Source organism: Poecilia latipinna, unplaced genomic scaffold, assembly GCF_001443285.1.
Source record: "Poecilia latipinna isolate Pla-1442-1.1 unplaced genomic scaffold, P_latipinna-1.0 Scaffold1050, whole genome shotgun sequence".
In the NCBI taxonomy this organism is placed as follows: domain Eukaryota; kingdom Metazoa; phylum Chordata; class Actinopteri; order Cyprinodontiformes; family Poeciliidae; genus Poecilia; species Poecilia latipinna.
The window spans coordinates 186,927-200,215 of record NW_015113666.1 but is presented as its reverse complement, the minus strand read 5'-3'; the positions used below and the strand labels follow the sequence as shown (position 1 = coordinate 200,215).

Here is a 13,289-nt window from a genome sequence, read left to right as displayed (position 1 = left end):
GAGTGTTTTGGAAATGTAGATAAATGCTTCTTTAAATTAAAAAAGCAATGCAATGTGTACAAATATGATCTAATGTTCTTTGCCGTTCTATGACAGCTGCTTTGGAAAACTCACTATGTCTCAGGGTCAGAAATATTCATATTTACTCTGCATAATCAGTACAAGCAAAATATAAACATTTTGGCAGAAGCCCAGTCAGAGAAGGTCTAATTACAGCTCTACAAACATGCAAAGCAATTTGTCCCTCAAATTTTAATTTTATACAATTTAAATTATTACCACCACTCTATTAAAGACCTGTTTTGACCGAAACACTTTAGAAACAAAAAGGATCTTAAGCATGTAAAACAAGAGGCAGTTGATGAGAAAAAATGCAAACAAACTCAGTTTTACCTTTTCTCCGCCTGCCTTTGCCTCTCTTCCTGGTGAAAAGTGCTTGACAAGAATCATATATCAGCAGAATTTAAGTGATTCAATCTGGTAAAGTATAAGCATACTGAGAGTTTTATTCATTTATTTATTTATTTGTGCGTCTGATCATTTAAAATTTAAAAAGACATTATTCTTTGAAACCCAGTGTAACTATAAATCCTGACAATGACAAATGAGAAAAATAGGTGATGTAAAAGTTCACCACCACCTGCAGCTGCGTTCACAGTTGAGTTATTACATCACTGGAGCTTATCGGCCATCGGTATTAACCTCCATGTGACACAACATACAGATCTTAGGGATCATTTGAATCAGAAAGCTTCATGATGCACCACCATCTGCTGCCCCCATCCCAGTGCTGGGCAAACAGAAATCCAGTCCATGAGGTCCAGTGGATTTATATTTTTATGTGTTTCTGCTTGAACACCTGATTTATATGGCTAACAGTCTATAACTTGTTTAAAAAAAAACATGTGGATCTATAACTCTCAGTTATACAGAAGAAAAAACTGGAAAAAGCACTGACAAAGGTTTACTCAGTTTGTGAACATCAATAAAATCCACGTAAACATGTTGAGTTTTAATATTCAAGTGACAATTTCTAATTAATGAATGTGGAATAGTTTCAATCAAGTGATGCAGCATTCAGCAACATCTGTATTTTTTTATTTTCTTTAGATCTGTTAAAAAGTGCTTTGTGTGTCTGGCGGGAGTCTCTTTCTCTTTCTTCTTCCTTCACTCAGACTCAGTCGTTGGAGGCTGATAACTGGATCTGCGTGAAACTCGATCCAGTCGCTCCACAGCCACGCTCTCAAACGCCCGCCTCATCAGAGGATGCTCCTCCAGGACTTCGTTGAAGTCGTCCACACTCAGCGAATAAAGGCGACAGTAGGTGTCGGCCCTCACGCTGGCCGTCCGTCGGCCCTGAGTTAGTAGGCAGATCTCTGAGCCAAGAAAAAGAATTGGTTTAGTCAAAGTTAGAAGAAAAACTCAAAATCTTTCTAAATATTTTTGGTTTAGTTTCTAGTCCAAATATTTTAGTGCACTTGAAGTAACTTTTCAACAAGATATTGGAGCTAGTTTTAAGTCCATAATTGCCTAATGTTGACTTAAAAATGTACTGGTTTCACAGGCTGATTATTTTACTTATTGTATTGTAAATATGTCTTGTAATAAGTAAAATAATATGCCAGTGGAACTGGTACTTGATACTTATATTAAGAAATAATTGACTTAAAACAAACTCCTTCTCACAGAAATGCTATTTGTAAATTAGTTTTGTCTTATTTCAAGTGAATTTTTATTGTTTGCTCAATAAAAATTCATGGTAAGATTTTTTTTACAGTGCAAGACAAATACTGTAAATAAACTTATTTACAGTATAATTATAATCAAGCAACTAATACATTATCTTCTTTGTTTTTACAGAGTGTAATATTTCATAAATGTTAGTTTTTTCTTCAAAATGACATCAAGCCAATGATGAAAAATTACATTTACCATTAGAAATTCAGAATAAATAGTAAATATTAGTTGGAAAATGTAGTGCAGTTACAACCAAGGGTTCTGTGGGAGATTTTATAGAAGAAGGGCAGCAATAATCTGAATAATGAAGACTCTCGTAGAGTTGATAAGTAGCTGAATAGAGTTTTAATACTCCGCTGTATTTACCTCCAAAGTAGGCTCCATCACTGAGCACTAACTCCTTACTGCCACGCGGGATAATCGTGACGGTGCCATGCTGGATGAAATACATTTTCCGACCCAGCGTTCCCTCTCGTATTACATAGTCTCCCGGCTGGAAAACTTCAAAGCGCAGCTTGGTCAGGATCACGGTGACAAAGTGAGGGTCGGTGTTGGCAAAGAGCGGCATGTTGGCGACAAGTCCACGGCAGTTATAGCTGACAATCTCCTGCATGACGGAGACAAAATGGACAGAAGTAAACCAAGTGGAAAACACATTTTTAGTTTTCTTCTGTGCATGTTGAAGACTGTTGATAAAATGTATGAATATTAACTCATGTAAGGTGCCAAACTCCAGTCTTCAAGGGTTCAAGTTTTGCAACTTTTAGATATGATTCTGTTTCAACACACCTGATTGAAATAGTTAAGTTCCCTCCTCTGCTTTCAGTCAAGTTCTGCTAATTGACTTTACTTGGGTGGATCTTATATGAAGTATTACATAAACGTTTTGGCAATGATACAATAATTATGACACTTAAACTCCTGGCACTTCATGCAGATTCTCTGTCTGCACCTTAAATTCTAACCACAATCTGCTCTCATTAATAACTCTTGGAATTAAAAGAGAGAACAATCAAAGTTCTTTCTTTGATTGAAGAATAACCCACCTCCTTCAGTGGGTCGCTGAGTTCTCCCAGTATGCTGTCTTCATCAAACATCTTGCCTTGGAATCGGTGCTCATAGTAGTCATGAATCCTCTGCCGCACATCGGCCGGCAGTTTATGAAACGACATATACTGCTCCACTTGCTTGTACTGCAAAAATCACATGAAATGTTTTGTGACTCGACCTTCATGAGGACGCAGTCAAAGTTCTGTGGCGCTTCTCTCAGGTGTTGTGAGTCCCGTTTCCTGCCATGTGTTTGCTGAATTACATCACCGTAATTAAAATTATTCCATTTGTTTTGTGTAGTTTTTTTTGTCTCCCATTCTAAGTGGATTACAAACTCATTTGTGATCACTGTCTGCTGTCAGTAGAGGTGCTGCCATTTGTCATCATCTGCTCAGCTTTATCATGTGAAAATCCCCAGTGAAAGGTCACAGTGAAAATCCATTAGATAGTAAACATGTTATATGTAGCGCTGTCTCTCTGAGCAAAGTTTGAATAAGTAAGCAAGCCTCTGATCTGAAACATGACTGCGATATTAAAACTCAAAGCCAGAGGCACATTAGTGTCCATGTGACGCTCCTGGAACATATTATCCACTAAACATTAGACTGTGTAGCCAAAAGGTTTTAGTCTTAAACCTTTACAAGAGACCTATTATGCTAAATTTATATTTTGCAAGTTTTTATACTTTTTTTTAACTTCTCCTAGAAACGCTTAGAAAATACGTGTCGTTTTTTTGGCTAATAAATTAATGTTTTTTCGGGTCTGGAAAATGAGCCGTTTCTAAAAACTCCCGATTGTTAAGTGACAAACAATGGGCGCTGCGCCGTTACCTAGCAACCACTGCAAAGCGCAGCCCGTCACCTAGCAACGCAAGTTGAGCTCCAGAATGTTCGGTCGGCAGATTTTACCTCTCAAACAATAAAACACTGAAACAGACAAGTGTTTTATTGTTTACTTACCATTCAGAAAATATGTCTATAATGTTCAGAGACGGTTGTATAATTAAATTAGCAGCTTATTTGGATTTAAAGTGACAAGAGCCACAAAAAAAACCCAGCTCATTCTGAAACGAACTCAAAATACTCAGCCTTGATCAGAGTAAATGTAAGACTGACTATGTGCAAAAATAATTTATGAAAATGTTTTGTACAGCCCATAGACCTACCCTAACCTGTTCAAGGAAACATAAAAGGTCATATTTAGAGTCTTGTCAGAGATAATTACCTTCTCCTGATACTGGCGATGGGATGCATCCAAAGATTGGACCAGGTTAGTTGCGTGACCCAGGAACATGGCATAGCAGGTGGCCCCAACAACCATGCTGATCATAGTGAGCCAAACATCGGTCATGCCCTCTGGAGGGTGAGCGCCGTATCCTATACATAACATGTGACTCATGGCCATGAACAGGGCGTAGGAGTACTGTATATGCCAGGTGGCGTTCTGAAGAGAAGAATATTTCATTTAGCTGTGATTGTATTTATGTTGTAAATATTCAATTATTGAATATATCATTTGAGGTTAGATGTTTAGGCAGAGCCTGGACTCACCACCATGTTGTTTTTAGATACCCAACAGTCCGGAGGAAAGTCTTGCAGCATAGGAACCATGAAGGTCAGACAGCCATCCCAGTGGCACAGCAGCAGCATCATACCAATCAAGTTGACTATACGCACCACAGCACTGGCCAAGTCATAAGTCATGTGGAAAATCTGTCACAGGAGATGTTAAATAAGTTCAAGTTCAGTTGATTTAAAGTCATTAAGATGTCCAAGTGCTATTATAGAAAACGTTTCAAAAACAAGACAGATATAAATTACAAAGTATAGATGTGAGTTAAAAGGGAGAAATAACATTAACAGATTAGAACATAAAGTGTATTGAGGAAATAATAACAAAACAGCTTATTCAGTGTTGAAAGACAACAGGAAAAGGAAATCAATTTACAAACTTAAGGCAAAGTTGCCTGTCTCACATAGTAAGACAACATTTACAAAGTTTTGTCACTAAACACTCAAGTTCCTTGTTCTTGGGGCGGTACAACAAGACAGACAAGTATCATGAGAGAAACTGAGTTGTATGCTGGAACGTGACAGTTCCAGGCAGAAACCACACTTTCTTCTTATTGTAAACATGATTGTGAGGCGTGACTAAGTCCGGTATACAGTGAATTTTATGATAGTGAAGACTGGCAGAGGTGAGTGCAGAAACACCCAAATGGGTCACGGATAGCTTAAAGTACAGTTGGTTAGATCTGAACACAAGAGCATCTGTTTTCTTCTCATTGTAACTAACACAATTTGAGCCATTCACACCTTGGTGTCATTAAGATACAATCAAGATACAGTGGAAGACGAGTTATTGGAGTTAGTGAATGGGAATGTGGTTGGTCTGTGTGAACAAGCAAAGTCATTTTTTATGCTTACACACCAGTTTCTCTGAAATGTCTCGTATGTCCTATCAAGTTGAAGCTGTATGTGCTTTTCACCTCTCTGACCATGGAGTTAATGATTTGTTGCATCATCTTGCCAACTATTATAATCTCATTGGGTTATGATTAAGTAGGGCTGGGCAAGTGATCAATAACACTATATATTGGGAGACACACACGATCAATATCAATAGATAAAATGTTCAATAATTTCACTGAACCTGACTCAGAACTGAACAGCATTCTGGGGGATGTAGGCAGAGGAAAGACCTCTCACATCTAGCTAAGCAAAGTTGGTGGAATCAACTGACTGACTCGCTCTATGGTTACCTAGCAACTCACTCATTCTTCGGTTACCTAGCAACAACCTGCTGAGTAACTTGTGCAGCAGCAGTTTAAGGTTTCACCACCACTCCTCATATCTGCTTAAAAATAAAAAATAACAGCATGGAGTGAAAGGAGAAAATTAGTACAACAGCTCAAGAGGAAACTGAATAAAACAGGAAAGGTCAAGTCAACAGTTGACCTTTTGATAATGGGTTTTTAACAATACATTCTGGCACAACCGGCCCTTGATAAGACCCACAATGAAAATGAATTTGATACCTCTGCTCCAGACAAGAGATAAGAATCACTCAGACGATGAGGTAAATAAAGAAGCGAAAGGGTGACAAGGGTCCTTGAGTGAGTGGCTGAAAAAATGACGTTCAAAACCGAGGAAACTATACAAACCAAGGGTGCATTTTTACTTCCTGTCCCATTCTTTTACCTCTTCCCACTGATGGATGTATCGGATGAGACGTGAGAGTCGGAGAAGACGGAGCAGACTGAGGATCTTGGTGAAACGCACAATCCTCAGAGCACGGGCCGTCCTGTACACATCAGACGACTCATGGCGGGACTCCAGGTCAACAATTAGAAAAATGTAATCAACAGGGATGGAGGAAACAAAGTCTACCAGGAACCAGGTGCGGAGATAATGCATGCGGATCTCTTTGGGGTCCAGAATAATGTGACTGTCCTCTCCCGGGATACCGGTACGAAAGTTGAAGACTAGATCCATGAGGAAGAGGGTGTCGGAGAGGAAATTGAAGATGATCCAGGGCAGGGTGTTTTGGTCTTCAAAGAAGGTGATTCCCCAGGGCAGGATGACCAGATTACCCATCATCAGAAGAAGCATCACAATATCCCAGTAAAACCTGCACAAAACAAGAGAGACCAATTAGATCTGTGGTTCTCTGATGAGATTACCTACAAAACCTAGACTGTGTAAATGTTTAGGTTAATATTCATGGACTATGAATTATGAAAGGACTCTTTGTTGACTTTAAATAGAGTTTTTTAATGAAGGTATAAATCCCAAAAGAGTTCTCTACCTAAACTCTTTGATATAGAAAACACATGTACAAAAAAACCCTCGTAAACTCTCAGTCATTCTTCATCCAAAGAATCAAGTCATTGTTACTCTGCAGCTGCTGCAAGTAGGAAAACTGATCTGTCTTTCCGATATGCATGATTGGCTGAACTGTGTCTTTAAAAAGGTTTCATGTCTCCGATACAAGAACGTCATCATGTGTCATATTTCCTTCATTCCACAACAACAGACTACAAATTTAAACATATTTGAGTAACATCTCCTCACTTTGTTGAACTTTCTAAAGAACCATTTCCAAACAGGTACCTGAAATACTCTACTGCACCATTAATGAATGGACATACATTTTAGAGTATATAAGTGTGTCGGCAGAAAGTTAAGGTAAATAGAAGCAAAGAAAGGAAAAAATATAAAAACAGGCAACATAAGAAAATGAGAAGAATCGGTATCGGCCGATGCTAAACCTCAGATATCTGTATTGGTATTGGAAGTGAAAAAAGTGCATCCCTAAACAAAACCTAGCAGAACATGATTAGAAACACTTAGTACTGTATTAAGAATGGAAGAAACTACCATTAAAACGCCGGTGTGTTAAGGTCAGAGTCCGTTCTGTGTTGATTTGCTCTCTCACATTAACTCAAATTGTGATAAAAACATTCTTTCATTGGTTAACAGATTTTTAGAAGGTTTAATTTACCTGTTAAACTTGTTAATTTTAAATAATAGCTTCATGGTTTGACCTAATTACCAGGGTACGACATCCATCTCATTATTCTCTGAATAGTTTCTGTCACAAGAATAGCCCCTGCCATTAAAAATGAATACTGCTTGCCGTATATGTTGAACAAGGCATTGAGCAGAAGAGCGTATCACTCCCAGTGGAAATGTCTGCCTTGTGATTTGTGTGGAGCAGTGAACCTTATGGCTTCACTCTCCATTCATGTCGATTCCACTGGCCTGTATGTCTCCAGTGTCTCGTTATGCACCAAAGGCTCGGTTTGGATTTCCTTACAGATTGTTTACATCACTCACAGATTGTTTTACTGGCCTTCTGTCGCTCTTTCAATTACTCTGGGACGATAACTGAATATCAGCTGGACTGATTTTGATTACAGCATTCTTCCTCTTAAAGCAGACCAAGAGGAGATAAAGAACGAGTTAATGAGATTTTTGTTTTCCTTCCTATTCATTCCTCCTTCGATCCCCTTTTGGTCGTGTCCTCCATGTCAACATGCTGGTTTACATGACTACTTATGCTCCAGCAGATTAGTGGCTACTTCCTGCTGCTAATAACTCCACCGATGACTCTGAAGGGTTTTACAGCTGTCCACGTGTTCACATTTATACAAGATTAATGTGCAAGTGTAGTTTCAGCGGCAGAAAAAGCTTTTAGACTGGTTTATATTGAGAAACATGCAGCACTGATCTGCCATACTCAGCATATATTAAGAGCATGCATATTTTGTTAGATTATAAGTTAAAATATCAAAATATTTTATTAGAATTTTACACTACAAAAACACAAAATCTTACTTATTTCTGGTCTAGCTTCTTAGTATGCTGAAGATAATACAAAACTAACTCACAAGCAACATTTGGGCAAGAAATAGGAGCATGATTTAAGTCTATAATTTCTTAATATTAATGACAAAATACTAGTTATTTGTAAAATAATCTATCAGTGTAACAAGGTATTTTTACCATATTGTAATTGGAATAATGTCCCAGTCAAACTAACACTTTTTAATCAATATTAAGGAATTATTTACTTTAAACAAGCTCCCATATGTTGCTGAAAAGTTAGTTTTCTCCTATTAAAAATTAAATATGGTTTTAAAAATGTTTTAAATGAAAAAATGTATACATCCAGGTAACTTTTTTTCTCTGTAGCTCTTGAAATATTTCTTGTCCACTTTTGCACATTCTTTGCAAAATAGTAAACAGTTTTTGAATTTGCCACTGATTCTTGGTTTGTTTCAGGTCTAGACTTTGACTAGGCCATTCAAACACATTGATATAAATTGTGCTCTGTGAGATATTTAGGGGTTGGGGCATTATTTTATATCCTAGCACAGCTCTGAACGTCTATTCTTCTCTGCTGGTGCCTGTGTTGTCTTCATTATTTGTACTAAATTACTCACAATTGGACTATATTTACTAATAAGGTAACTTCTTAAGATGATTAATTGAAATAGATTTTAATAATTGGAATCAGATTTAAAGTGGAAGAAGTCAAACTACACTTCAGATTATTTTTTAAATTAAAAAGCATGTTATTTCTCTTCTGTTTTACAATTATGGTAATATACACTGAAGTTTGCATCAAATGTGGAGAAGTTCCAAAGGTATTCATATTTTTGCCAGTCTGCAAACTTTCCAACTTTTTTTGGTTCCTTTTGGGGGAACTTGTGTGAACCTAAACTGTAAACGAGTGCGGGGCGGTTCCAACTGGTCCATTATAAAGAGGAAGCTGGACCATAAGGTCTAAGGAGAGCAGGCTCTCTGTAATCTCCCCCTCAGCTGTCTGTGTATTATTGCATAATAGAGCAAGATGGGAATTATAGGGATTCTTATGGGCATTAATCCCTGTGCACCGGTTTATCCTCCCTGTCTGGCAAAGGCCTGATGGTTAAAAATTGTTTAAATCTGATGCCGGGTATCATTTATGACCTCACGCCCAGGCTGCTCGGGGGTCACCATTAAGATGGTGTGCTCCAAAAGCGTGACGATTCAACAAAACTGTCCCAAACCGAGGCTGAACACAAGCAAGTGAAGGTCAAATGTTCTGTTAAAATGGTGAGGGTCAAGAAAGAGAGTCCTCCTCATCTTATGAACTGGAAAATATTGAGTCACGTTAGAGTTGCATGATTAATCCAGTTGATCTTGCCCTAAATACTTTATCATTAATGAAATCCCTTCATCGCCTTATCATGTGCTACAAACCATGACATCAGCTGACGTCCTTGGAGAACTGGACATCACAATCTGTTTGTTTGGCTGCGTTTGCTGCTTTCAAGGGAAGTTTATAGAAAAAAATCACACATTTGGAGACCTTAAAGAGGTAATACTATGTATTTTCCAGCCACATAGAATAATTTTATGGCACAATAAAAAAATAATGTTACCTTCAGTTGTTAAGAAAAATTTGGTATATATGAAAAACCACTTAAAAGAAATTTGACTTTGTAATTTAACAAATTGGGTTTCTGTCTCTTTCTGAATCTCCACCTTCAAGAAGTCATCAGAACATGGCTCCTCTATTATCACTTTAACAACGTTTTTACCAGTGTTACACCGAGAAGTAGCTCGTCTAATGAGCTCTGCAGATACACAATTCCACCAGGTGTTTGCTAATTGCTACTGACTAGTCTGAAGGAGCTGAGTGGGGGGATTGCAGAGGACTGCAGTTATGTGAAGTGGAAGCTCTGAGGAGGAGCTGCACCTCGAAGGCGGAGCTAAGTCCACCCAGTCGTTTAGCACAACTGAATGGTTGCCATGGATATTAAAAGGATTTCTCAAACATGCATGAAAGAATCAAGACAATACTCCAGGTATGTTTTTGATGAAGAAATAACATTACAACATGATGTAAATCTGAAAAAAGTCTATTTTTACAAGACTGTATTAGACCCGTTGTAGATGGAAAAAAGGAGTAAATTTTCACCAAAAATATATCTCTAAAATACTCTAGAAAAAACGAGGGCATTTCTAGGTTTGAAAAGTTGAAAATTCACAAGAAAACTTTCATTTTTTAATTTCATAAATTTTTGAGAGAAAAAATTTTTGAGAGAAAAATTTTTAAATTTCTGAGTTTGAACAATTGCAAATTTCCAAGAAAATCCACCAGAAATTTTCTAGAAAACTTTTTTCTTAAATAGTTGAAAAGACTTTGAAAACTGAAACTCAGAAATGTCCTTGTTTTTACTAGAAAACTTCTGAGATTAAGCTCAAAATGTAAGTTTTTTTCCCCCTAGTAATTTTCAATGTTTCAAACTCATAAATGTTTTTGTTTTTCCTAGAAAATTTATTAGGTTACAAATTTGTGAATCTTTTTGGCGGAAATGTACTTTTATTTTAATCAATAAAGGCCCTAACAGACGCCATCATAGATTTTCCATAATGTTGCCCCTCTGAACAACACAGAAACTTAAATGATATTTCTATTTTGAATCAGGACCTCCATGGTCACCTAAACCGAAGATTACCTGAAATCACTGTAGGGGTGGATGATCCACACCCCAAAGCTCTTGACCCTTTCCTGCTCTGCCGCGACCCCCTTGTGACTGCCGAACATGCGCAGTGAGAACTTGTTGACGCCGGGCTGCAGCATGGAGCCGAACTGCTTCTGGAAGTACGTGGACTGATCCTGCAGCAGGTCCTCCAGGCCGACCTCGGCCTCTGCTCCCATGTCCAGGGTGCCGTCCGGGTCTGCCGTGTAGTCGTCATTGTGGGTCTTGACCAGAGTGAAGAGAGTCCGGGAAATGTCGCTTCTCTTTTCGGTCTTTGGAGAGGGGCTGCTCGGAGGAGTCGTCCTCTGGGAGCTGCTCCTCCATCTGGAGAAGCGCAGGCTGCTCCAGCTGCGGTACCGGGGGGTCTCCGCTTTGTGAGCCGGACTGTCTGCGGTTCCTCTCTGATCGTCTATGCTCCTAGAAGGGCTGGTCATTTCTGTATGATTTTCACTTGAAACTCAAAAAAGTTAAAAGTTTTCCTTTAACTTGTCTTGAGATCTAAATGTTTATTAAAACTTCCATTTAGTATTTTGTGTCCAAGTTAAAAAAATAAATAAATTTAAAAAAAAAACTACAACACTCAAAAAAAGAGAAATCCTCAAAGTTATATATGTATAAATAATAGAAAAGTTGTAAAACGTTTTCTGATGAATTAATCCTGCTCCGTGAAAAACCACAAACTTGATCCGCGGATGTGTTTTCCTCTGGAATGACCAGGAGAGGATGGATGCAAATTGCCACAGAGGACTCAGTGGCCTTCTGTAATCGGCTTTTTGTCACAGCCGCGTCTACTCAACCCTCTTCCTCCCTCCCTCCTCCTCCCTCCCTTCTTAAGAGGAGAGTCCCACTAAGTGGTCTTATGTTGCGAAATGAACAAAAACAGCAATATTTAAGTGCACCATATTTCCCCCGTGTTATTCCTGGTGACGTGTGATGTCAGTTTCAAACTAAATGTGTAACATTTCGTTTGCAAACTAAATGTTTACCTTTCAAATTGACCCTAAATATTTTGCTTACAAACTAAATTTTTAGGTCCAAACTAAATGTTTAACTCTGAACTAAATATTTAGCTTCCAAACTAAATATTTAGACCAAAGTTAAACATTTACTTTGCTAACTAAATGTTTAATCTTTAACAAAATGTAGCTCAGACTTAAACAATTAATTGGGAACTAAATATCTTGTTTGTAAACTAAATATTTAGCTTCCTACATATTTAGTTAATACTAATGCTATGAATGCACATGATTGCACAGCACATGATTTGTGTATTTAAAGGATCCAAATACAGACTCAGAGACCAGAACACTTTAAAGTATTTGAACGCAGCAAAGAGAAGCTGGCTGTTTGGTTTATTTTTTAGTAATTTTGCTGTTATATCTGCATTTTTATTTTATTTTATTTTCCTTTAACCAAGAACAATTAGATATTGAAACAAGTCAAAAGAAGAAATGACAGTTGCATGTGATTTCAAAAAAGTATAAAAATACAAAAAACTCCAAGCAGTTTAGTGCAAACACCACTTAAAAACAAGAGACATCAAGAAAAATAGACATATGATGGTATTTAGTGTCCTTATTTGAACCTTAAGTAACATCCTGAGCAGATTATGTTTGTTTTTATTATAGCAACAAACATAATCTTCAGGTTTAATTTTTCTACAGTGATCCCAATAAATTTCTTCATTTAAATTTTCTTAGAAACAAGAAAGTATATTTTCTGAAATCTACCAAGGAAACACATGCATTATGGTTTAGAGATCCCCCACATTATGTCTGCTCTAGTGTGTGTTGTTGTGTCTGAGTGGGATCAGTCATAATAAAGTGTAGACTCAACACAACAGATGTAGGGTTTGAGTCTTTATGCTTTTTTATCTTCTTATTCTAAATCCTCCATTTATTAAAGCTCTTCGCAATCTAAAGAGACCTTTCAGAGTAAATACAGGGTTCAGATTTACTAGTCACGTTTATTTGACTGCTGCTGTGGCCAAACGGAATCATTGATTATAGATTATTGTGTAACAGTTTTGCTTTGAAGATGTCTCTACTGAAGCGGCGTGTCTGGCTCAAATGCAAAAACTTGTTGCACTGCTTTTTCTGTGAACCTTATGTGAAAACAAAGAAAACAAAAATATGGATTTTGCATATTATTAACCTTATGACACGTTTTATAAAATACTTTGTAGTATTTTGAGGGGCGTCAAACATGAAAGCGTGAAACTCTAAATACTCTTAGATCCATTCCTGGTCAAACATCAGAATCAAATCAAATTCCCTCTTAAAAATGTTTCCTACAGAATTCAGCTGTTTACTACTTTCATAATATAACCAGCCTGTATGTATGGGTTCTGTTTTTCTGTAATCATCCTACTTAACTACCTGCATCCTGTCTGCATTCATACTTCATGACCTACAATGTGATACAAACCAGTTCAAACTTAGACTTAAAAACATCCATTTTCAAAAGA

The 13,289-nt window shown here is 37.4% G+C and overlaps 1 protein-coding gene across 1 annotated transcript; it reads right to left on the bottom strand.

Moving 5' to 3' along the window:
- Positions 1–129: 129 nt before the first annotated feature.
- Positions 130–11,616, bottom strand: LOC106959164 (potassium/sodium hyperpolarization-activated cyclic nucleotide-gated channel 2-like). The gene is made up of 7 exons (XM_015051540.1): positions 10,799–11,616; positions 5,988–6,417; positions 4,338–4,499; positions 4,012–4,230; positions 2,784–2,930; positions 2,104–2,344; positions 130–1,376 (listed from the first exon to the last, which is right to left on the bottom strand). Exons 1-7 carry the CDS (start codon positions 11,254–11,256, stop codon positions 1,168–1,170), a joined length of 1,866 nt encoding a protein of 621 aa, XP_014907026.1. The 5' UTR covers positions 11,257–11,616; the 3' UTR covers positions 130–1,167.
- Positions 11,617–13,289: the final 1,673 nt, after the last annotated feature.